The sequence below is a fragment of the Dermacentor andersoni genome, chromosome 2 (assembly GCF_023375885.2).
Source record: "Dermacentor andersoni chromosome 2, qqDerAnde1_hic_scaffold, whole genome shotgun sequence".
Classification (NCBI taxonomy): Eukaryota; Metazoa; Arthropoda; class Arachnida; order Ixodida; family Ixodidae; genus Dermacentor; species Dermacentor andersoni.
This window is the reverse complement of record NC_092815.1, coordinates 39933513-39959593: the sequence shown is the minus strand read 5'-3', so window position 1 is coordinate 39959593 and position 26081 is coordinate 39933513. Positions and strand designations below refer to the sequence as shown.

Here is a 26081-nt window from a genome sequence, read left to right as displayed (position 1 = left end):
TTTCAATATCCTGCCATGTTGCATACTTCAGCAGTGTTTCAGCCGATTGCTGTCATGTTGCAATGTGCTTCCAACAAGCTTAACATCTGTGCGTCACTTCCCGACATGTACTGCTACCTCGAGTTTGCTAGGCTGCAGGTCGCACATGGTCCATGTGTTTTCCATCGTCTTTATTCAATCAATCACGCATTTCCATTGCACCAGAAACTGCTTGTCGTTTCGACACCACAGTAGTATTAAGAGATGTGCAAATGAGCTCTAAATATTGGGCAACATTCTGTGGCAAGGAAGGGAGGGGGCTACAGAGGCAAATGCACACAACTAGAGCGCTCTAGAATACAGTCCCACATTTTCATTCGCATCATTTTAAGATGAGGAACAAAAAACAAACATCTTATTTGCTACAGCACTTACAACAAAATAGCACAATCTACCACTCCGTGTTACTCTATGCAAATTATTTTCCTGCCTTTATCTTCTGCGTTTGGGCAAATGTGAAACCATTGCATGCGGAAGCTATGCTGATTCAAGAAACCGAAAGCTCTGTCAAACTACTTGGCCCAGTGAGACACATGTAGAAGTTCTGTCCCTGTAGCTTTCCCTTTATTGCCACAGAAAGTTGTCCGCAAGCATAGGCACGCACATTCACATGCAATATGACCTGCAACACCGATTCCCTTGGTCGAAGGGGCTCCAAGACTGTATGGGTGTGCAGGCACAGGATAAGTTCCAGACCTAAGCACAGCTTCAATTAGTGGTATTTATTAAACCGCTATTTCGCATGTTAGAGCCACCGCACAGCCCTGGAGCCCCTTCGACCACGAACAAGGGTGTTGCAAGTCATATTGCATGTGACTGTACATACTAGAAAATAAGGTAATATTGAAGGCTAAATGAACGAAACATAACTGCAGATCTGTTGCATAAAATTCATTTACTCATCGCTACGTGAACAATGGTAACATACACATACAACAGAGAAGTAGAAAGGCACTCCCACAGCTTTGTTCTTGGTTGGAGTAAATATGTTTAGTTCTCAATAAATAGTGTCCACGCAACCAACTTTCGCTTGTGACCATTAGAGCCATGTTTTGTGCCACCACATGGAGTCCAAAGACGTGAAGAAGGCAGCTTCTGGCAACACATTAACATGAACTCTTCAACAGCAAAATGTGGAATAGGCGATAACGTTCATACCCCTGTTACACGGGCGCCATAATAAGGTCATTTTATTTCGACGCGAGCGTCACATAAAAACTGTGCTTCGTTGCAGTGTAATGGCTATTCAGGAGCACTTGTAAGTCAAAGCTGTTTCACTGGTTTGAATGGACTACTACACTGGAAGCAAACTCATTTACATAAAGTGACCTTTATGCAGCTCGTGTGACAGGGGCACTATGGTTACTAGAATTATGTAAATGACACCCTCCTCGTTGCGAGGAGAGCAAGAAAATGCTCCAAAACACTTCTGCATAGATGCTTCTTGCCTTACAAAATGTTGCCATGTAGGCGCACTGCTCTCTCTATATAAAAAATGAGCGAGAATGTAGACTTTGTGCATACAGCTCAGTTTTGAAAAATTTAAGCAAGATGTGAATGCACTTCTCAGTTGCAATAATTGAGAGAATAAGAAAAGAAAACCTTCCCTAGCCAAGTGAACAAAAACATCCCGTTGAAGATTCTACAGTGCAAATTTTGCAAGGGCTCTCTCCCATGCAGATTTCTAGAGCATTTGACGTACACAACTTTCATGAACGGTACGTTCGCACAAGCAAGGCACGGTGGTAGTAACATGGCTGCTAGTTGTTAGTAGTATACACACTACACTTGCTACACATTGCAATCTGCTATAAAACTTGTTCTGTGTGTTTCGATATAAACGTCTGGAAAAAAAGAAAAAAAAAAAAGAAAGCACATTGCCACAAGCAATATTGCTGCCTTTATCCAACATGGAACACACCACCAGCCCTATCTCGCCAAGTCCATCACCATTTCCTTGCAAGAGCAAAGCTGCATACATACCACAGTGACCCCAACGCTTTACAACACCAAGTCTGAGGCATCACACATGCCCTTTAAGTTTCTATACAGTACGCTGCCAAATGACAAAGGGCAACTGTATGTGTAGTGTGTGCCCATATTTCTTGACAAAAGAAAACATAAATGTCAGTTTGTACATTCACCACAGTTTTAAGAGGACTTTGTGAATCACCGAACGCCTACTACACCTGAATGGTGGCACGACAAATGTAAGTACTGCAACAAACAAGACAGAGGAAGCACCGAGGCTGTTGGCAAGCATCTTGTGCGGCAGTGCAAATGGGAAGTTGTGCTTTTCTACTAAAGCACACCAGGCGATTCGGTGCTGCTTTGAAGCTTGTCAGTGCAGTGTGTTGATGGATTTGCATTAATTCAATTTTGGGAATAGTTTTTATGAACCACACAGTGATCCATTCAATCGGAAGCGCCTTGCTTTAAAAGGGAAATTCAAATTTTTTTTTAGGAACCTGTCCTGTAAACTTTTGTGACTAGCTGTAGGTGTACAGCACATGCCACTGACCCTTTCTCACTTGATTTCTAATTGGTGCTTGGGATCTCAAAACCAATGCAGCTAAGAAAATTATTAACCAATAAGTATTAGACCAGGCTCAGGTCAACTGACTACCAAACTAGAAAGTTTTTCATGTACAGCAACAATATAGCTCCAAATAGAATAAAATTAAAATAGGAATCAAATTAGTAAAACTCCACCTGTATCTGACAAAATGCTTGCACGCAGCATGCAAAATATTTCTTTACACTTTTCAACACAAGTCACTGGGACACAGGTGCGTCACATCATGAATTCAACAAAAAGAGTAACCGCAACAAGACATCTCAGAAACATGATGCAGAGGCAGTATAAGGGAAACAAGGCAACAAAGCAGTAAAACACAGAGGCGAAAAATACTCAACGAGTGTGGTAAGAAATGATCTATGGCCTAACTATGTGCAATTATGATAGTGACTTAATGCATGAATGAGCTGGTGAAATGGTGCCTTTTTTGTCTTAAGCTAATGAAATGGGCAATCCAACCCAATTCTGTCGAGCAAAATGTATCGGGACACAAGAGGGTGGTTGGTTACACCGCACTTAATAAGTCCTGCTAGGTTCCATTTCTGTACATCGTAGCTATGAAAAGACACTCCTGGTTAGGTTAGTAACACTTGTTTACATTTTATAAATTAAAGCGAGGAGTTGCATGGGAAGAAGCACAATCAGGTCTAGTAAGGGCAGGGCAAATCTGATAATGGACCACAAGAATTATAAATAAACAAACTAATAAATCAAACTCTGGATCTTTTGAATGCTTGCACTTGCGTATTTACTTCTGCACCACCAAACAGTGGCAGACAACACATGTAGATGCCCAAGGAACCACAAAATAAAAAAGGTGCAAAGGCCATGATGGCATGCACTTCAAGAAACAACATAATTCTGGTGCTGTGCAGGGCTGGCATAGTACAACAATTTTATCTTTATTCCTTTGTCATTCAGTGCCTTGACTGGCCAACCTTAGCAATGATGCAGGCAGTGGCGCTCAGCTGCATGGACAAATTTTAGCTGTAAAACATATACTGGATATTAAAATGCAGTATTTGCAGAAGTTATTGCAAAACACTAACATTCTAATCAATTTACATTTCAACTTTTGTTTATCAATGTCGGGTAGTATACAGCCTTCAGTGTAGCTTGACTAATCAGTAGCACCAAAAGGCATCCAAGGTTTTTAAATGCGCCCTTTATTTGGAGCACTGGGTGATCACAATCAATTTTGCCTGGCCCGCTGAATCAGAAATAAGTTAATGAAAGCCAACTCTCACAGTAAACTGCACTCCTCATTTATATGCGTATTTCATAGTGAATGCCACCCCTGGCAATGAAAATTCACCAAGTACTACACCCTTAACACATCTTCCGTTTCTTCAACATGCAACTCGACTAAAGAAAAAAAGGAAGGCCTTGTGTGCACATCACTCATGGGTTCACATGTAACATGTTACAATTATGTATATTATATATATAGGTATGGTATATGTGTATATATTTATATATGTATATTATATATATATATATTATATTAAACACAGACAACTACTACACAAGTAGAAACATAAAAATACACAAACAGGCAGACAAGAAATGTAGAAAGTATCAACAAAACTGCCCGCTGCCATGGTTGGAAAAAGTTACAAGCCTACGTGTGTGACATGAGTGAACTTTTTTTTAGCAGCAGCTGTGTTTGTCCTCTTGCTTTGTTCAGAATATCTTTAAACAGTTAACTGATGAGAGCACTTCGCGCATCTCGACGTTGGTGGCAGAAAGCCTCAGGACTTGTTCATGTATTTATGCAACATTTCAAATGAACAGAATGAGGGTGTGGATTATGAGAAGCAGTACACAATACACCATGCATGCATTTGTGCAACCAAAAAGGATGCGACCCAGCTACATTGTGAAGCTGTGTAGAGTAGAGAAACTTGTGCTTACATCCACTTCAAATGAAATAAACTTTACAGGGGCTGATTGCTACCGAGCTGAGGCAACAGGTATACCGCAATGAGGCGCCGTAACTCAAAAAGCAGGAAATGAGAAGAGCGCTAACAGGGATTGACAGATTGTCTATTTGGTAAAATAGGTGGTAAAAGATGCACAGAATGGTAGATTTGAGTCTCGCTGCAAAACCTCACGAGCCGTTTGTGGATCTGTGCTCAGGACTGAAAAAAGGTACCGTATTTGCATGAAGATAATGTGACCACAAATATAATGCGAGGGGAGACTTTTTATGAGAAAAAAATGTCAACAAATTTTATATACATGATTAATAGTGCAAACCATACTGCAGGTTCAAAATATAATGTGTCAATGCAACAGCAATACAAAATTGTCCTGGAACACCTGTACATGTGCAAGGTTCGGTACAGGTGTGCGCCTCTGCAGTGCACCGAGCGTTCGTACCGATCCTACTTTCTTGGAGACGCACGACTGCTCCTATAAAAGCACATCTGTGTTCTTCCTACAACACTGAAAGGTTCGCTTTTCCCCACAACTCAGGTATGTGATAGTTGGGCTCATTGTGTATTGAACGGTGAAACGGGAAAGAAAATCTTGCGCTATATTCAGAACAATGACTCCAAATATCACGTGAGATGTTTCCACAAGCTGATGACTCCACAAGAAAAAAGAAAAGAGAACCTTGTGTTATAATCATGCAAATACGGTATTACTTTTCAATTACACAACATGCTTCCGGTGCAAATAGCTAGTCTTGTATGCTCAGGGAACCTCTTTGCAGTGTTACGGACTACTCATTTGTGAAAAATTTTGAGGCTGCAATGCCACTCTAAAATGCAGCTGCAAGGGGATGCATTCACTTTTAACAGCTCCAACCTCTAAATGATACATGTTGCCACAATGGGAAAACTGGTTTTATAGATAGGCTGTGCTTGTTCAGAAAAAATGTTTGACCAAGCAGTTGGAAACACTAACACATCACAATCTGGAGCTTCTGGGCAATCGATAATGATGCCAGGCTGTTGGAGTTGCATCAGTGAGCAGATGTAACAAGCAGCTACCAAAATAGCCAGTCGTCGCCCACATGATCTAGTGAGTGAAAAGGCTTGGTAGGCGACGTCTCGGTAATAAATATAGGCAGCGTCTCGGTAATAAATAAAGAAATTGAAAAATTTTGCAAGCCAGGTATGAGGAATTAGCAAGCCAATAACTGTCATGCTTCGTAGACATTTCCCAGTGATGCGTGCTTACAAGTCCCTCGCAGACATGCTTACGAGAAGAACAAATAAACAGTAAAATGTTGCCCATGGCTGTTGCAAGCTGCCCCTAATGTGCGTAGGTTAGCCGTAGCAGTGCATTATCTGCATGACTGTTTCAAGGTGAATGATGTCTTGGTACGCTTTGTGAAAAAGACAATTTGCGAGAGAAAGGAGTCTGGGTGATGTCACGGAGATGAATTATGACCTGGGATAATACAGCAAGGTTTTTCCACACATCTGTGCACAAAACATTGACAACACTGCCCATCATATATCAGGCTCTGTAAGTGGTGCAGCCAGACCAAGGCCTCACGTGCAATAACACAACAGGCCTTGACATTCAAGCAACAAGCCATGACAGCCAAGCAAGGGCACGGTGACCCAATAAGACGTGCCACCCCAACATTCATGTCCTAACGACTCAGCTTGCAATGTTGCTGCATACATCACATGGGTCCATTACACACTGTCCAAGATGACTACATCCACGCCTTCCGACAGCTTTGCAGGTAACAAGCTTAAAGCACAATAAAGTCACATTATATTCATCGCATGTGCAGCTCGCTACACGTCAGTCCCAAGTTCGTTAATCGTGGCAGCATACAGCCCCTTCACTCTGGAATGAAATAAGCAATGAGTACGTGATTAAGTCTTTCCTCCTCCACAGAGCACCGGCATGGGTCGTAACTATTGGAGGAGATTTTTCTCTCTCTCTCTCTCTTTACCCAAGTTCAGCATTCACAGTGCACATAATATGTACAGGGCTTCACAAGTGAATGAGAAGGACCTCGGGTGACCGACTAGGAAGCAACATGGCTTGAATTCCCCCTGTAAACACCGACTTGTGTTTGGCCAATGCAAAGGGGGGCACGCAAGGGACCACTGTAAGAGAAGGCATTGGGAAGTTGGCACATCTACCAAAAGGGCCTCGGGCTTGGCGCGATGCAGGTCCCGTTCCATCATAGCAGCGGGACCGGCAGTGTGCACTGGGAAGGCAGAGAATCCATGTGGCTTCAGAAGGATGAGAGGAGGATAAGCAGCGGCTAAGGCACGTCCATGTGGCTGACAAGGCTCCCGTTGGCACTGCCCGAGGGAGGCAGCGCTGGTGCAGGGAGAGGTGGTAGAGGAATGTTGAGATCACTGGTAAGGGGTCGCGCCAGCGAGGAGGCACTGGGCACTGAGGCGGTCCTCTGCTGCTGCTGCCGCGCGAACATGAGCAAGTAGTTGTCGTCTCCAATGGGTGCTTGCCTGCAACAACACAGAGAAGTGACACAGTTCAGTCTGCTGCAGGTGGAATACAAAATGAACCGCTCCCTTTGAAGGGACACTATACAGAAACATTAGGTAAGCTTATTTTTTGTTAAATTTACAGTAAGACAATTACCAGAAGCAAGAATGAAAACCAAACTTCAATCTTATTTTTAATTTCGTGCTGAAACCCCAGTGTGTGCATGTCATTCTAACGTCGCAGGTTTCAAAGCATTTTCTTGTATTTGGTCCATTTTGGCAGAGTAAAGCTTTTAGAAAACCAGCTAAGTTCAGTCTTCAGCTCCTTCAAAATACAACGGAGTCTCTATTGAGGCCCAAGGAGACTCGGTCAAAACCCATGACATCACAGTGAGCTGGTACAGAAACTTCGCAAGGTGGCATCGCCAGCAGTCTTTAATTTCTGCATCTTTTCTGGCTTACCAAGCCTCTTTCTCACGGTATGAGTGGCTATTTTCATATTGCATTTACTAATACAACTAATTTCTCTCTTTAGTGTCCTTTTAAGATCCACCATCACATGGGTGATTTTGGGTGACAATCAAATTCACATCCTTCAAGGTAACCTAATATTTAGATCTGCAGGAGAGTTTTCACTGCTGCTTGGGAGAATGAAGGCTATTAAAATGTTAAATAGTTTAAGGCCAGATGCTACCAAGTTGCTCTAATAAATTCACCTCTTAACACTATTCTGAAGCATGTAGAGTTTTACAAAACATAACAGCTGCCATTACTGCTGCTACATGTACATGTGGGCACCTGCAGTTCTGCGAGAAGAGTGGTCAAACCTTTTCAAGGACCATTATCGCAGCACATAATAGCTGCAGTCTACAATATTGCACTCTTCGTTGTTTCAAGAAAATCTCTTTTACAAGGCAAGTAAATACGCTCACACCTACATTGCTCTTAATGGCTGCTTTTGACGAGTTGCTGCAAGCTCAATGGACATAAGTATACATGCTTCTACTGCCCTAAGTCATTCGAGATGTTTATGAATGAGTGTGAGGGAGTGAGCAAAATGTGAGTGAGTAGTAAGTAATGAACTAAACAAACAAACAAACAATGCTTCTCTGCAGGTTGCCTTGCTGCATTTATTGACAACTTATTCAGTGACACTTACTTGGAGCCGTACTGTGTCTGTCGGTACAGATGGTGCCGATGTCGTTCATGCTTGAGTTCCATGGTCTCCACAAAAGTCTTGATGGAAGACAATGTGGTCAGCAGGCTGGCTGGGTCCTCGACCACAAACCCAGGTGGAAGCCTGAACTCAACACCTGGTACAGCAGGGCCTTGCAGCTGCTGCCGACATGTCTCTGGAAAGAAGGCAAAGGACAAAGCCGTTCTCAACATCTCAAAACGTCGAACACATGTTGTCTTTCCTTTTTTTCCCATTGCATACCATATACCGTATTTACTCGTATCTAGGCCGACCCCCTAAAGTCCGAAGCCCAACAACAAAAAAATATATTACCTCGAATGTAGGCCGAACAAAAAAAGCGAGGACAGCGTTCACAAAATGCAAACAGCATTTACTGAATTTGAACGTGCACAGCTTGTCCAACGTCGTAGTCGCTGCTAGACTCGTCGCTGCATTCCTTGTCAATGTCACCTTCAAACAGTGCACTATCTTCAGTACCTTCAGTACTGTCAGGCGCATTAGATATGCTGCACTTTTTAAAGGTGCGCACGATCAAAGTACCTGGGATGTCGTCCCACGCTGCAGCTACCCAGCCCGCCAGCTGTGATAGCGATGCACATTTGATGCGGCCCAGTTATAATGACGAAGTCTGGCTGCTGGGTGTCCGAGCCGAAAGGTAGGGAAATGCGAAATCTTTGAAAAGAGAAAAAGAAAACGAGAAATTCGAGTCGCTGCACTATGGGCCGCTGTTCCAACAGTTGCCGTGCCCTAATTTTCCAGTGGCTTTCTCCTATCGCCCTTCCACCCCTTCGAACACAAATGGGCTGCACCCATAGCTCTACGCCGCCCCACCCTCCAAAACACAAACAGACCGCGCCAACTGCACCGCAAGCAGATTGCTCCCATGTTGCTCGCTGGCTCCTCATTCAGTGCAGTTCTGCGAACAGCTTAATCGCTCGAATTCGATTTTGTTGGTTGTGTCAAAGTCGTTCCTGGCCATGCGGTTTCTCTACTTCGCTTGACTCGCCGCCGAAACGGAAGATGGCTGACCCGCCCGCCAATCATCGGCAATGCACGACATTACCAGTGAAAAGAAAAGGCATGGCTATAGATTTGGAAACTAAGTGCTTCTAACCGATGAGACGATTGTCACGAACGTGCTTGCATCGAATAGCGATGGCGACGACGGCAGCGATGATGCTTTAGGGCAGCGTGTTTCTATTTACGCCCAAGCCCAGCGCTCGATCGCTGCACCGCCATGAGCCGCTCGCGTGTACCACGTTTCTAGGTACTTTCCCCCAAAGCTCCACGGCGAGCGCCCTAGATTCTTGTAGGTACTTGGTGGGACTAGGGAGATGTTATGCTTGGGCGCACAATCTGCTCACCCAGCTGTCGCTAAGAGAAAATAGGTTTTTCAAAACAAGCCGCCTAGGCTGCTTCGAAATAAGAGTTGCGTGCGGAAGCTGACGCAACACTGGACGAAATTGTTCAGTTTGGATAAGGGGATAAAGGGATGTGATAAGAAGTTGGTTGTGGTGTGCGAGGCGCTTCGATCTACAAAAGCTGGGATAATCGTGGGGCATGGAGGGTTTCTCGCACCACGAGCCACATCATCGCTGCGCTCAAGCTTCCTTTCCTTATTGACATCACTATCTCTCTTCCAGCAGAAACAATAGCAATGCACTGGTGCCATACACGACGCATATTAAACGTCCGGGAACAAAAAAAAATCTCGCAGAAACTCCTCTGGGAGTTAGACTATGCGTAAGCATTGTGCCACTAGCTCATCTCCGCGCAGCCCGGTGTCATCACCAATGTTATGTAACTTGATTAGGCCATTACTAACGACAGCTCAGTGGCGACACGAACTGGTGCTGACAGCGGCGCAAGGAGCATTGATGACGCAAGCAAAGTACTGCAGGTGGAGGCCCGAGGTCCGCTGATGACCGTTCCAATCATTTTATAAGACGTTATCGCTCTTCAGCGCCTTATCCATCCGCGTGAAACCATTGGAGACCTTTAATGTGTCCGGTATTCCGGCAAACGGGGGTGGTTTGGGCGGATTGCCGGATGGGCGGGAGCAACGTGAGCAGCCGGCGCGATGCAGCCGCCTTGGTGGCGTAGAGCTCAACCAGACAAACACAGAGCTGAAATTGCAGTAAGCTACTATATTCTGCTTCGCTGCCAGTGCAAATTTTTGGCAGTGGCATAATTGTCCAGACGATTACGCCGCTGTCCAAAATTTACACCAGCAGCCAAGCAGAATACAGTTGAGCCCGCTTATAACGAACCCGAGCGTCACACGGAATTCGTTCATTCTATCCAGAAGTTCGTGGTATGTGGGCCACACACAAAAATTGACATCAATCAAAACAAAAATTTATTGAGAAAATAAATCGGTGATCGTTGTCTGCCTCGTCAGAGCACACCCAATGACGGCGGTTTCAAGCTTGTTCAAAGCTGCGATGTGTTCGTCACCCAAGGCCTTAAAATACACAAGATTTCTAAGTGCCTCAATATGGCTCACTGCTGTCGTCGCGCTTACGGGTGCTGGCTCTGACGGATCGTTGTCATCGTCCGATGCTTCGGCGTCGCTTGATGCCCGCACTTCCCGGACGGCGGTCTCGTCGCAAAACGACTCCGCAACTTCAGCAGTGTCGTCCACATCAACAAAATCTTGCCAATCAAGATTGCAGCCGGCCAGGTTAGCGTCAACAACGCGTCGCCACAAGTCGTCGTCAGGCTGGCTTTGTTCAGTGTCTTCAACGCCTGCTTCAGGTGCGTCAGCGAAGCCGGCCTTGCGAAAACAATTCCGGATGCGTTCGGGTGTCACTTCCATCCAAGCCGCTTTGATCATTTCTATCGCCGAGTACAGCGAGACCTGCAGAGGCACATTGGCAGCGGGGCGATCAACTGCAATCAGCATCCGCTGCACAACACGGCGCCTGTAGGCCGCTTTAAACGACCGTATTACACCCATGTCCAGCGGTTGCGCTTTTGAAGTTACATTTGGCGGCAGAAAAAGCAACTCAACTGCCGTTAAGACAGCTTGGACATGGTGGGCGGTACAGTTGTCGAGAATCAGAAGAACTTTGCGCCCTTTCTTCGCCATGCTGCTGTCAAAGTCAATAAGCCATTCCGCGAACAACTCGCGTGTCATCCACGACTTCGAGTTATGCCTGTAACGCACTGGTACATATGTGCGGAAGCAACGTGGCCTCTTTGATTTACCGATGACAAATGGCAAGCATCGATCGCTTCCATCCATGTTGGTGCACAAAAGCACAGTTATGCGAACTTTGCTGTGCTTGCCGCCAGCACATTTGTCACCCTTCATAGCGTGCGTTTTGCCAGGCAGCATTTGATAGAATAGCGCCGTTTCATCGGCGTTACACACATCCCTTTCAGCATAACTTGATACACGGGCCAAGTTTTTAGACATCCACGTGTTGATGTCTTCGTCGCTTACCGATGCCGATTCGCCGTTGATGGTGTTGAAAATAATTCCGTGGCGGAGCTTGAAGCGATGGAGCCAGCCATTGCCAGGAGAAAAATCTGGGAAGTCCAGGAGGAACGCTAAGTCCTTTGCTTTGGACAACATCAGCGGCCCGCTGATGGGAACATTTCCTTGTCGCGGAGTCCGTGGCGGCACTCTTGTAGATTTTGTCCTTCTCTTTTAGTATCGTGGATATTGTCGATTTCGACAAAGCATACTTTTTCACCAGTTCGTGGTTTTTCGCGCCTTGGGAAAGGTCTTTCAAGATCAACAGTTTCGTGGCCAAGTCCAAAGCTTTTCGCTTCACTGTCGAAGTAGACGCCGGCGAATCTGCCATCTCGGATAGGCACGGGAGCACACCAGTAGGAAACAACGCCGACAACGCTAGCACAACCACAAGTAAGAAAAAGACAGTCCCGCAGTCGTGTGAGGCACGGCGTTAAGGGGGGGGGAAGGGAGAAGAGGGGGTACGAAAGCACGTGATCACGTGCTACGTTGTCAATTGGTGGAAAACTTCGCCGCTGCCCTGACGTCGACGATGGCGAGTGGGGTCCCGTGGCGAATGAGCTGGCACTTTCGACTTGTGCGTTCATGTTGCTGATGCGTGCTGGGCCGGCATTTTTTTTTTTTTTTCTGTCTCTCTCGTTATCGCGTAGATCCCATCACCGCATCGCCGCTCCTCCGTGCCTCCGGCGAGACGCCGCGGGAATGCCAATTCTCGGAGCGTGCACAGCACAGGGTCGGCGGATCTCGCCACGTGGAAAGTGGTCCGCGACACCAAGGCGTTCGCTGTAGCCGATCGGCTAGGCTCGCGGGCGTTCGTTGTAGCTGAGACTGAGCTCCATAGCCTAAACGTATATTTTGACGGTCACGCTGGACTTGTTCGTGATAAGCGAGCGTTCGTCTTAAGTGGGGCCGTTATAAGTGGGCTCGGCTGTATAGCAATTGGCTCCGTGTTTGTGTGGTTGAGCTTTGCGCCAACAGCTGGCGCCACCAATCTGGCCACTGAAGTTTACGCCCCCGTTCCCCTGGCAAACCGCCCGCGATTGCCGGAATACTGGACGCCCTAACATTCTTTATTATTGAGCCATGAACGTACTCAGGCGGCGGCGTATGTCAATGCCGCGTGGGACGCAGCTTAAAGCGATCTGCGATGCCCACAAAACAGTGCCAACAGCTCATAGCTTCGCGCGCTGTGTTCTTGCCGCTTACATAGTCTTGAAGTGACGCGGGTCCGCTTAACTTCAAAGCGATCTGCGAAAGTTGCAGAATGAGGCGTTAACTGAAAGCAACGCCAGCCCTGTGTTTTCGCCGCTTCGTTGCCGTTGAAACGGAAGGCAGCGCAAAGGCAAATTCGTTCGCTACTGCGGGCGCTATTTCGAAAGTGGTCGTCTTATTACGGGACGGACGAAGGGACGGTTTTCTCTTTGGGTAAGCATACAATTGCTTAAGCATTCAGAATTAAAATTTACCTACACCGCCTAAACTCTGTGAATGCGGGCTGGCCCGAACACACCGCGTGCCCTGGCACAGCCAGGGATGCAAAACCAAATACATCTAGGGCACGTGCCATGGCGCTTCGGCGAAAAAGTACCTAGAAATGTAGTACGTGCGGGCGGCGCATGGCGGCGCAGCGATCGAGCGCTGGGCTTGGGAGGAAATAGAAACACGTGGTAGGGCAGGCTGCTTCAACGTTGTCCTCACAGGAAGCCCAGCATAATTCAGTCCCTCCGGGGCTTCGTTCTCGCGAGGAACCTTCCGCTGCACTACATGGAGCGCTTGGATGTCTTGGGGAAGGATGTCGGCAAGCTTCGCATAAAGCATCCATGGCTGACAGACATAGGCATTTCTCATGCAAGCCAGTGAGAAGTACGTGGTGAGATGCTTGTGGCAATCTCTCCTCAGCATTTCTTCTGGATTTCTGAAGCTGACAGGCTGCCGCGGCAGCCTTCTTGCAATATTTAAAAGGCCCCTTTTGGGGTCACCAAAGTGATGCATTGGCGGTGATTGCATATCGCTAGCCACCTGTGACACCTCTTTGCAGTTGTTATAGCAGTGTCATTCTTTAACGCCAACAGCTGAGGCTTGTTAAACGCGATTGGAGCGCCCAGGAACACAATCGGCAGCCGGGCGGAGGAAGGTGGTAGGGAGGTACACTAGCCTCCCTGCCTATATAGTTTTCTCATATCAGCTCTGCCATCCCCCTATCTTGATTTTTTCATGCAACCCGGTTATATAACAATTATCGGTTATAACAATGGAATTTTCGTGGCACTTGAATATTGTTATAAGTGGGTTCGACTGTATAGCCACCCGTCTGACGTGAGGAGGTGGAGGAGGAGGAGGAGGAGGAACTTTATTATTGCAGAAACCGTTGTGCGGTTTATTCCTGGGTGGTTCCCTCTGACAGGGCTCCACTGGCGATCGTGGCTCGCCGGGCCTGGTCGAGGGTCGCCAGTCGGCTTCCCAGATCCAGTTCGGAGAGTCTCGCCTCCCAAGACCACGTAGTGAGTGTGTAACAGCAAATCTCCGCCCGGGTCGTTCCACACCACATTCACAGCTATCGCCGCCAAACCTATTGCGATAAGCAGCTTCACCTATTTGTTTTACAGCGCATGGTGCGTAGTGCCATTGTTAGCGCACTGCCCGCTTTTAGGAGGCGATAATCCAAATGTGCTGCTGTTCCCTGCTGCAGGTGGTGCGATGTGGGCATCCCGTTTTACTTTGGCAGCATTTGGCATTGCCCACCAGTTCGATTTCGTTTCGGTTTCCCGTCACTCTCTTAAAGCGCCATGCAATCAGAAAACAACAAAACGTGTCTCGGGCTGCCGGAGCACCCCCAGCTCAACGCATGTTGCCCAACGCTCAACGGTGTCTCGTGCCGCAACGATCCCCGCGATGCTTCACATTAAGCAGATGTCAACAATACTTGAGTCTGTCAAATTTTTTTGTTACTTCGGATTGTATGTTCTTTCTCGCGGTTTTCTCCGAAACATATCAATGAGGTTCTACTGTACATTGGCGGGCACATTTCCACTTTCCTGCAGGGCTGCCCACGTGGCTGTGACTTCATCACATGGCGGCCCATCATCTCCAACACAGTCTTCGTTGTCAGAACCCGAAGTCTCGGCAGCCTGTGCAGTGAACCCGGCATGGTGGAAGCAGTTGAAGATTATGGCACTTCTCATTGCGCACCACGACACAGCAATCATTTGGAGGGTCATAAAGAGGTCTACTTTTGTTTCACAGCCCAACTACACTGAACACGGCATGGTGGAAGCAGTTGAAGATTATGGCGCTTCTCGTTGCGCACCACGACACAGCAATCATTTGGAGGGTCATAAAGCCGTCTAGTTTCGTTTCACAGCCCAACTGCATGTTCAGAAGCGGCCTTTGAATAAGGCGTTCACGGTAGGCCCACTTGATGCTCTTGACGACCTCTTTGTTGAAGGGTTGAATGATGGAGGTGCAGTTCAGTGGAAAAAACTTCAACTGCACATCTTCCAACTATGATATTGGTGGAACAATTGTCTAAAAGCAGACAGACCTTTTGGCCTTGTCTGCCAATGTCCCGGTTGAAGGCCTGGACCCATTCCGAAAATATCCCGGTTCATCCGCGTTCGGCTGCTAGCCATGTACATGACAGGAAGGTGCCGATTTCCTTTAAAGTAACGTGGTTTGGCACTTTTACCAATGACCAAAAGCGGCCACTTGTTTGAACTGTCCATGTTTGTGCACAGTAGCACAGTTACTCTTTCCTTACAGTGCTTGCCTTCGTGGCAGAGCAGCCCCCTAAAATCCAGGGTCCTGGTGGGTAGCATCTCGTAGAAGAACTCGGTCTCATTGGCATTCTAAATATACGATGGTGCATAATCTTTCCGAATGCCTGTGGGGCTGGCTAACATCAATTCAGCGGTGCCGTCATTATCTGCCGAAGCCGCTTCACCGAACAAAACATTCTCTATGATGCTGTGGTGAAACCTGTTCAGTCAACCTATCCTGGACTAAACATTTATTCCCAGCATGCATGCATAATCTAGCGATTTTTGCCACACAATATCACCGCTAAGGGCAATTTTCTTGGCCCGCATCTCCATGAACCAGGCGTAAACTACCTCGTCTAAGGCCTCGTGCACTGGCTGAGTCAATTTCTTGTGCTTCGCCAACGTCCCTGAAGCTAGCGCGTTCGCAATAGCATCTTTAATTTTCAATATTGTTGAACACGAGCTCACCGGAATTCCAAATTCTGCCTCAATAATTGATATTTTCTTTCAAGCTTCAGTCTGGGTGATAACTCGAGCCTTCTCTTCTAGGGACAAAATCTTGCGTTTCTTTGTCAGCAGCGACAAGCTTCTCCAGTTATCGTTTGAACAGCTTCGGGAAACAATGAACAAATGGCGATGCAATCGTTCGTTGTCAGGCGTGCATCACCCAAATGCCCCGTCGCACCCTTTAGTAAAGAGATTTGACCTCACAACCTCAACTTCATACGATCAGCAATTGCTGTTGTACACCGGAGCCATTCTCACAAAATTTTATAGAAAATGAATAATTAGAAAAAACATAAAAATAAAGTTATTACGAGCATGTTGTTTGTACGCACACTATTTTCCTAACCAATACGATCCAAAATGATTTCTTGGAGCTCGGATGCTCCTCCATAAGAGCGCGGATGCTCCTCCATAAGAAAACATCAAAAATGGAGCATTCGCAGGAGCAGTGGTATGCGATTTTGATTTTGATTTCACCTGGGAAAAACCGCTTCCGAGACGGTTGCATTGGTTAAGGAGGCTTACAAAGATGACACTCTGTCAAGGGCCAAGGTTTTGGAGTGGTTCAGTGAGTTCGACAACGAACAGGAGACCGTTGAAGTCATGGAGCGATCTGGACACCCTTCAACGAGTAGTTCGGATGAAAATGTGGCCAAAGTAAAAGATCTCCTGCACTCCGACCGTAGCTTGAGCATCAGATTAATCGCCGAAGACCTCAACATGTGCAAAACGATGGTCCACAAAATTGGTGCCAAAAGTGTTGCGTGATGAACAAAAACACTGACAAGTTGACGTTTCCCTTGAGATGTTGATGCACTTAGAAAGTGAATGGGACTTTTTCGACGGCTTAATAACAGGCGACAAATTAAGGGAGTTCCAATACGACCCCGAAACCAAGCGCCAAAGTTTGCAGTGGCCCACCGCGAACTCCCCATACCCCAAGAAAGCGAGAATGTCGAAGCCCAAGGAAAAGACAATGTTCGTTGTCTTTGTTGACAAGCATGGGGTGGTCCACAAAGAATTTGTACCTCCGTGACGAAGCATCAATGCCGTGTTCTACAAAGAAGTCCTTGAGAACCTTCACACAGTCATCAAATGCAAGTGACCAGAGATTGCCAATTGCTACAGGCTCCACCATGACAATGCGACCGCCTGTGACCGCCTGCCTGGCCCTGCTAGGGGTTGCAACCTTGCCGCAGCCACCGTACATACAGCCCCAATGTGAGACTGGCAGATTTTTTTCTGTTCCCGATGCTCAAGAGCAGCCTGAAAGGTCACCGTTTCGACGATGTTCCCGCCATCCAATGCACTGTTACAGTCTCAGAAAGAGATTACAGCAGCTGACTTCTAGAGAGCATTTGCAGCGTAGGAATCGCATTGGCGGCAGCGTATAGTGATGCCAAAGGAGACTATTTTGAAGAATTTTAATGTGTACCGATTGGATCAAGAAATTATTTTTACCAGACTCAGTCTCATTACTTTACGGACAAACCCTGTAAAACATAAATTATATTTTGCTTTGATGACTTCTACTGTTTTAGAGAAAAGGCACATTCAATGTGACACCGCTGAAATTATTGTTCCAGAATACACCTCCATATTCCACGACTATGTCAATGAGTAGAGTGTGCAAAGCCAGTTTGGGAGCCCCAATGCCCTAACTGCTTACATTCAGAGTTACAATGGCATGCAGCTAGATGCTCACCTATAAGCCTTTCAATGATGTGCATCTGGTTGAGGAAGATAGAGTGGACCCGCTGCATCTCTCGGTCTGTGTCGATGGTCACCTTGATGTCGGCGAGGTTATATGAGGTCACGGGCGAGCAGCCAGGTGCCGTTTCACTCTCTTCTTTGCAGCTGTAACAGACAGCTTTTTACACTTTCGAGTCGAGATACAGATGGCGCATATCTGCTACTGCAAGTCAGTGGGGCAAATAACACAAGAAAATGAAAGCAAAGGAAGGAGAGTGGGGGTGGTTGATTGTTACAGTCTACTTCCTGTACCATTTAGGCAGCACCATTGTAAGGGTGCTATGATGAATCATGGTAACTCAAATGCTTGCTGTTCTGTGAATATATCCACAACAACGCAAGCAGAAGGAATGTTGACCAGTTAGTCTTTCAAAAGGTCTAGATAAGTATACATTTCAATAACAAGAAATCGTAAGATTCCTTGCATGACCTGTCTAAGAAAGCACCGGCAACAGCCTTTGGTCCTGTGTGTATACAGTAGAACCTCACTAATATGTTCGCGTTACGTATGTTTTCCCGGCGCCAACGTTCGCAATTGAGAAGACAAAAAATGACCCAATATAGTTAGGCTCATTTTTTTACCGGTTCATGCGTTCCCGGAAAACAAGATTTTTCGGCACTAACGTTCAGTACGTCGCCAAACTGCAATCGTACAACACATTTTCGGGCCTCTAGATCCCATGTAAACAAGAAAATGTGGCAGGCGTGCGCCATCGCGAACAGTATATAGTCACTCGTCTCACATGAAAACGATGCGTGCACAGTTTCTTATTTCGGTACCAGCAAATCTCCAGCTGGGTCATCGCACGCCGCATTCACAGCCATCGCCGCCATACCTATTGCGATAAGCATCTTCACCTATCTATTTTACAGTGCATGGTGCGTAGTGCCATTGGTAGTGTACTGCACGCATTTAGTAGGCGGTGATAATCCAAACGCGCTGCTGTTCACTGCTGCAGGCGGCGCGATGTGGGCTTCACGTTTCGCTTCAGCGGCAACCAGCTTCGCCCGCCAGCTAAATTTCGTTGCAGTTTCCTGTCGCCCTCTTAAAAAAAGACCATGCAATACGAAAACAACAAAACGTGTTTCCGGCCACCAGAGCACCACCAGCCCAATGCGCGTCGGCGTCTCGTGCCACAACGATCTGCGCGACGCTTCGCATTACTTGGATGTCGACAATAGTTGAATCTGTCAAATTTTTCTAGTTACTTTGGATCGTACATTTTCCCCGTTAGTATGTTTTTTCTTGCGGTTTTCTCCAAAACGTATGAACGAGAAATTCCTATTCTCAATACTTCTTGCATGCATTATACTTCATGCCATTGCACTACCAGTATTTTGGGAATATTGAAATAAATCTCACATTATATTCGTGTAAATACAGTATTGCATGTTTCCTCAGCACTTCAAATCCGCATTCTCGTATTGCCCTTGGCACACTTGTCTTTCCTTACAACCTCCTTATTACGCAATGTTAACATGCAACCTCGGGCGAAAAAAGTTCAGGACAGGAACTTTCTGCCCTCAGTTGCGTAATCTTAATCTTAGCATTGCGTAATAAGGTGAACCAACTAGCCAACATCATAACATTTATTTACAGCCAACATCACAACATTTATTTACAGCAGTCAGTGAGCCGATTCCAAAAGGAGCACACGAATAGTGTGAGCACAAAGCCCACGTACAATGTTTATTCGGAGTACTATAAGCAGGGACAAGTCAAGAATGCAGCAGCAAATACCCCTCAAAAAGCACCTGGTGCTCATCGGCCTGACAACTGGTATTGCTCACTTGTTCTCTCATAACCCGCCGCGGCAGCCCAGTGGCTATGGCATTGCGTTCTGGAGTTTGAGGTCGTGGGTTTGATCCTGGCTGCAGCAGGTGCATTTGAATGGAAGCAGAATGTAAAAAGGCTCGTGTACTTACATTTCGGTGCACGTCAAAGAGCCTCAGGTGGTAGACATTGATACGGAGTCTCCACTATGGCATGCCTCATAATCAGATTATAGTTTTGACATGCAAAACCGCAGAATTTAATTAAACTAGTTTTGTCCTCTCATAATGTGTGCACAAGTGTTTGAGCACATTTGTCAAGCAGCAGTCTCTCATCACCAACTCCTAGTGAGGACCATAACATATTTCCAAGCATGAAGACCACCACAGTGCATCCGTTCACAAAATGCCTGATGCTGAACACCTGCACAGCTGCGACAGCACGCTCACTTCACCCGCCCCGCTCGGCGCTGCAATGGTTCGCTACACTGTGCTCGAGCTTGTGCAGCAGGTTCTCTACTCAGCGCCTGTGCCACCTGCTGCTGTCCTTCCCGACTGTGCATGCCTGAATGTGGTGTTTCTTTTATTGCTGAAGTTTTGATGGAAGAGAGAAATTTACTGCGAGTGCAGGGAGATGGGAAAACACAGACAGCCCACTTTAGTGAAAGGAGCTCCTCCTGCATTCTTGACTTGTCACCGACTATACGTCTCATCTGCCGTCGCCAGTAAATCTGCGGTGAAGGACATTCGGGCAGTGTTTCGGATGGTGCAGATACTGAGACCAATGAGACTGGTAGTGTGACTAGTAATGAGACCAGCAATGTGCATCACAGCCATTTCGGGCAGGGACAGTACTAACCAGAGCCAGTGGCCCTTGAGGAAGGCAGCTGGGTGGTAGGTGTGGATGCGGCATAAGTTGAAGTGGCAGATGCGGGTGAGGATTGTCCGCCATTCCTTCTCTTCTACACAGTTGTTGGCCTGGATGTACAATGCTCGAGACTTCTGGATCACCTGAAACACCTGCAATGATAATGCACTTCAAATTAAGTATCCTTAAGCAACTACAGCTCTTCTGTTCTATATAAATACAGTCGACTTCCATTAATTCGAACCCGACAGGACCAACGAAATAAGCACAATTAAACAAGATGCAAAACAATAATGCTGAAACATGCGACCGATTCATTTGCCGGTATTGCTAGATTCTAACACACCCCCAAAATCAAATGCACACCCCATTTTCTATGCATTCCAAGCAGAAAACTAATGTAGAAGTGACATTAGAGCTCTTAAACCAAGCATAAATTGAACATGCACTCAATTTTTTTTTTTACAAGAAAAGCACAGCATGCCTCCCATTCTGGCAATAAGAAAAAGATGAAACAAGCAAACTTTATCTTCTCACAATAGAGATTTATTTCCACCTTATGTGCATCATCATGACCATCAATGAGCACTTTATCACTATCTATGAACCACAACATGTCCTCCGTACAATCTGTTGTGCTCGAACGACCCCACAACAATATGAGACTGTTCGTCCTGCAGATAACTTACGAGCGAACTTCATTGAAGAAACAAAAAACACGTTGTGATCGTCTAAATACAGTAATTATTGTGAGCTACCACTATCACTAAAAATTATTTCTATGGCAGTCTGAACATAGGCATTTTTGGCAGGAAACAGCATGTGCTCAATGTATTCACTGTCCCCTGAACTCGGCCAAGACAGATGCTACCACTGAATAGGTCGCCGCGATTGTGGTTGTTATTGGGATCAGGTGCATGCATGCTGAGCTGTGACGTTTAAATTATTCGGCTAAGGTCTATTTAGGATCGAAAAATGAAAGTTTCGGCGCTGGCTGGGAACCTTTGGTCGGGATTGAATTAACCAAAAAAAATCAAATTAGCCAAAAAATTGAATTAACCTGAGTCGAACCAATGGTAGTCTACTGCAACACTTTCTTTAGCGGCTCAGAGAATAAGCAATGCCATCTGCAAGATGGCAACTGGTTCGAAGATACATAAAGGTTGCCTTGAAAGGCATCTTTTTTTAGGCCGCTACCATTATTTGAATGACCTCCAAGGTAGCCAATGCAAAAGAAGGTAAGAATATGCTCACATTCTTCATCTTGAATGAGTCTTCCTGCACCTTTTCCACTCCCAAGATTTCATCCAGTGGAATGGTGCACAGGGGACTCGAGTCTGGAAAAAAAAGGAGAAAGTGTGAGAGAGATAGAAAAAGTGCCAAATAAATCCACGCGATGTCACAAACACAAGAGATATATAACAGCAGCAACAACAAAGAAAAGTTTATCTGCTGTTATCTTCATACTTTTGAGGAGTGCCAGGTTTTAGGGAGCACCTCATTGCTCTGATGCCAAATCTTTCCTTTGCGCACTTAGGATAGACATTTTATGCTAGTCATGCAATACTACCTCACTCGATATACAGAGGGCTTATTCACTAGAGAAAATTTTGCCATGAACAGAATTGAAACTACCTTAAAACCTTTCCCAACCTTTACAAGTGTTCTTATCAACAGTTTTCTGGGAACTCTCCAGCTGCATTCTGCTGCTGACCACGAGGACGCAAGTTTCAGTCCTGGCTGCAGTGAGTGCATTCAGGGACAGAATGCAATACTAACACTCATTCACTACATTTTAAGGGCACATAAAAAAAAAAAGCACCAGAGGTCGAAGTTTACCTGGAGCGATTAACTACAGCATATCCTAACCTCGTGTTTCTTCGTGAGGTTAAACTTGATTAGTTTTCAGCTGTATTATAAAGAAAACGACTCGGGCCTGCTAGCAAATTTTGCCCCTCATCTAAATTGAAATTCACCAAAGATTTCTGAAGTCTGGCATTGCCAAGAAGAGGTGCGTACACTTTACCCATGCCAATCTGCCAAGTGAGGAAATGGCTGCATTGGTTGTCACCTGCCCTCTGTACACAAAACTAATGCATAATTTAAGTTTATACGACCACTAAATAGACGAAGCGACACATTCAGGGTCATTCTTTGAGCTGCAAAAAGCCAAGAGCATTGCAAGCATGGATTGTAAAACAAGTGCCCACTGTCGTAATGGAACTGTTCGACAGAACTGTCCAACAGTTCAACTGGTGGACAAGTTCGTGTTGTGGGGAGCACATGTGCCCATCTTCCCCTGCGTACTCACGTCGCCGCGGACACATGCTGTGGATGCATCAAGAGTTTTCGTAGACACGGGAAAGGCATACTTCACTCTCACGTGATTCTCCCTTCCTATCGCACCCCCCCCCCCCCCCCCCCCATCCCCGACTCACGGGAAGGTATCCGACGGGTGAGGACCTTCCCCTCACCAAGTTAAAAAGGTATAAAACAGCGTAACTGGAGGCTCACTCACACGAGGCCGACCCGACACAGATTTCAATCAGCCAACTGTCGGTGACGGCGTTTTTTACCTTCATGTCGACACCTCTGTCACACCGTACCGACGCCGAGCTCTCCGTTGACCGTAGGCAGATTGCTGGTGTCGGTACAGTGTGACAGAAGCGCCGACATGAAGGAAAAAATGTGGTCGCTGACAGTCAGCAGACAGAAATCGGTATCGGTTCAGCCTAGTGTGAGTGAGCCTTGGGGGAGACCCACTCTCTCGGGCACCCAACCCGTAACCTAATGGAGTTACCAACTGCAACCTGTGAGTGACCTCGTTTGCCTGACTATACCAGGCAACGAGGCAAGCCTATTTATTACTTATTACAGACAGGACTTCCCTCTGCCAGTGTTCTTTAATGCTTGTAGCAATAAACATTGTTAGAGTTGACGCCGCTGGTTGCCTTATTTGTTCGAACCCGACGTGGCTGCGATTACACGTGCCACGGGTTGAGGAGAACCACGGAACGACTGGGTGTGTGGCTAGATCCGAAACTCACCTTCAGTCCTAGCCGCACGCAGAGCATACCCCCACAGTGTAAAATCATACCGAACATCACACAAACATGTGAAGGGACAACAATGCCGATCTCATTGCTTCTTTCTTTGTTCTTATCATCTCCGTTTGCACTGTGTTCCTCATGGTGTAGTAACTTGACTGCGCAAGGGACCCCTAAGCAGTGAGCCCTGGCATGCAGCGACACCACGTTTCAAAATCTTTGCTCATACGTCTCCAGCACTCAACTCACACCCCTCGGCATTTAATACCATTATAATTCTTTTAAGGTGCTTTGTTATGGGAGAATAGTGGAATGAAGAACAGCTTTCTGTTAAATTTGCATGGTTAAAATCCCATGCATGAGTGCACAGTGAATATTCACGGAGGAAATTAATATTTCCAAGCAATGCCAGCTGCTTATAGATTGTTGTATTGTTGAGCAAAAAAAAAAAAAAAAAAATGACAGGAAGAAACAAAATGGACAGAGCAGACACTCTGTTGAGCATCCTATCTATTTCATTTCTTCCTGTCCTTCTTTCTGCTCAGCAATACATGTTGCAACAACAGTCATTATTCTGCTTACGAACTATTTTATGGAGGTGCTGTAGTGCCAGTACCATGGGTTTTTTTTCAAGCTATTGAATCTATCACAATACCTCAAGTGCATTATATTAAGGTTGCATTGTATGCACAAAAGTTGTTTTACACACACAGTCAGTGTTTAAGGAGGGTGACGGCTTTCCATTGCTGAGCACCGAATTGAGAAAATGTCCCATATTACAGCCCAACATGGTGGCCATCCGTATACCAAAAATAACATTATATATATATATATATACAGCATATCCCTTATGTGAGAACCACAGCTAACACATGACCAATATTCGAGGTCAGGAGACAAATCTCGATTCATTGTGGCCCACCTTTCGTCTTTGAGTAGTACAGCTCCTTGGTGGTAAGGCAGAAGTAGCGACGCTTGAAGTTTTTGAGGCCAAGCCTGTTGCGCCCTTGCGCCCTTTTGGTCATAGTCCTGCACAAGACAGGGTCACAGCTCAAGCAGAGCACCTATGCAGGGCACTCAGTCTAAGCTATTCGTTGGCACCGGCTCATCTAGTATCAAGCCCAAGGTAGTGGGGATGCTCAACTCCTCGTGTCCCCGGTTGTTCGTCCTCCCTATACAACTCTCACGTATCCTGATGTTTGGCTTCCCTGAACGATACACGTGATTGCAGAGCCATTGATATGGTGGCACAGTTAATATACATGTAGTAATTAATTATGCTGTTTGTACAAAACCTCTGGCATAAGGTAATAAAGATTATCACAAAGTATGTACAACATAACTGCATTGACTCCCATTTCCCGATATTTCTGGCCGGTGCCAGTTGTTAAGAACGGCCCGCTGAGGTGCAAGTTTTGCCAGCCAGTTGCGAGAGCGGCGTCAACTTTTCTTGGAAAGCCACCGTTACGCTCTAGCCTCGGGGCCGTTGCGACTAAAACACGATCGGCGGACCAACTATTGTTACTGAACCAGCCACCGCCAACCTGATCTGCTATGAGCGGGGGAGTTGCCGAGGGAACGTCTCCAGACGCCCCTTCCCACGCACCGTTCAAGAAGCAAGACAATGGATAACTGGCGGCCGCGCTGCGGGGGGTCAGCTCCGAGTTCTGCGAAGGCCGTCTGACGTCGGTTGGGGACCATGAAACTAGCGCAAAGAGATGTGTGTGTAAGCCCTCGTCTACGGTGCCTGGTCGAACGTTTCCCTCACCTAGGGATCGAGGGAGGACCGAGCGTTTATAAACCGCTGTTGTGCGGCTGCTCAGTGTACTTTCTCTCGCAGTCATGCTAGACTGATGAACTGCTATGTCCTTATGTAGATACTGTAAATAAACCCATATTCCTCCTTCTCAATGAGAAGCAGTCCTTCCCTTCAACAACGTCCTCAGCGTGGATAAGTTGGACGACGGCATGGGCCAGCTACCATCTAATTCATGCCCGACTCCAATCTTGACAACTGCTTACGAACGGTGGGATTGACCTCCCAATCCTCACACAGTTCAGAACCTGTGCTCTTCTTACAAAAGTAGATGTTTGGAAGTAATGTTTTTTGTTTGAGCTTACAGTGGCTGGTGTGAGAATCGCAATCCCAACTTAGAGCCACTCCATTTTTCGCTTTTCGATTTAGAACCTAAAACATTCTGAAAGCTTTCCCTGCGTAATTACCTCACTTGCCCCCCCAAGTTCATATCAAGTTTCCGAGAAAAAGAAATGTGAGCATTATGAGAGTGAATATGGTATGACAGCCAAGTATACCTACGTTGCAAAAGTTAACAATTTTCACGTTTCTTCAAACAATGTAATTACAACCCTCTCTTTAACTATGGGGCACATTACAAAATTTTGAATCAAGGCATTCATGATGCCATTTGTCATGGTGAACACAGCGCTGTGTTCACCATGACAAATGTCTCCTTCACTGACATCAGAACGGTGACAGGTCCGTGCTTACCCTTCCTTCAGGACAATGGATGGTGTGTCAAGGTTTCGCATTGGGACATTCTTCAAGGAGATGAGCTCAAGGTACTACAAGAGAAAGAATGAGAGAAATAAACTCACCTAGCTAAACAAATTCAATGGAAATGCACACAGATGAAAA

The 26081-nt window shown here is 46.2% G+C and overlaps 2 protein-coding genes across 2 annotated transcripts in view; both read right to left on the bottom strand.

The window, feature by feature from the left end:
* Positions 1-917: 917 nt before the first annotated feature.
* Positions 918-26081, bottom strand: part of RasGAP1 (Ras GTPase activating protein 1) — a 60597-nt gene continuing 35433 nt past the window's right edge. Inside the window, exons 14-20 of the mRNA XM_050189454.3 lie at positions 25935-26008; positions 24348-24454; positions 21633-21715; positions 20370-20530; positions 17691-17842; positions 8201-8393; positions 918-7062 (exon numbers count right to left, since the gene is read on the bottom strand). Coding sequence (XP_050045411.1) covers positions 6858-7062; positions 8201-8393; positions 17691-17842; positions 20370-20530; positions 21633-21715; positions 24348-24454; positions 25935-26008 — 975 coding nt within the window. The 3' untranslated portion in view covers positions 918-6857. The remainder of the gene's footprint in view (positions 7063-8200; positions 8394-17690; positions 17843-20369; positions 20531-21632; positions 21716-24347; positions 24455-25934; positions 26009-26081) is intronic.
* Positions 9524-11832, bottom strand: LOC140216086 (tigger transposable element-derived protein 6-like). Its single transcript, XM_072286388.1, has one exon. The coding sequence runs from the start codon at positions 11817-11819 to the stop codon at positions 10599-10601; it is 1221 nt and encodes a 406-aa protein (XP_072142489.1). The 5' UTR covers positions 11820-11832; the 3' UTR covers positions 9524-10598.

Excerpts from the sequence above, each read along its gene's own strand:
- LOC140216086 (XM_072286388.1), bottom strand. The coding sequence starts at position 11,819 with ATGTTGTCCAAAGCAAAGGACTTAGCGTTCCTCCTGGACTTCCCAGAT.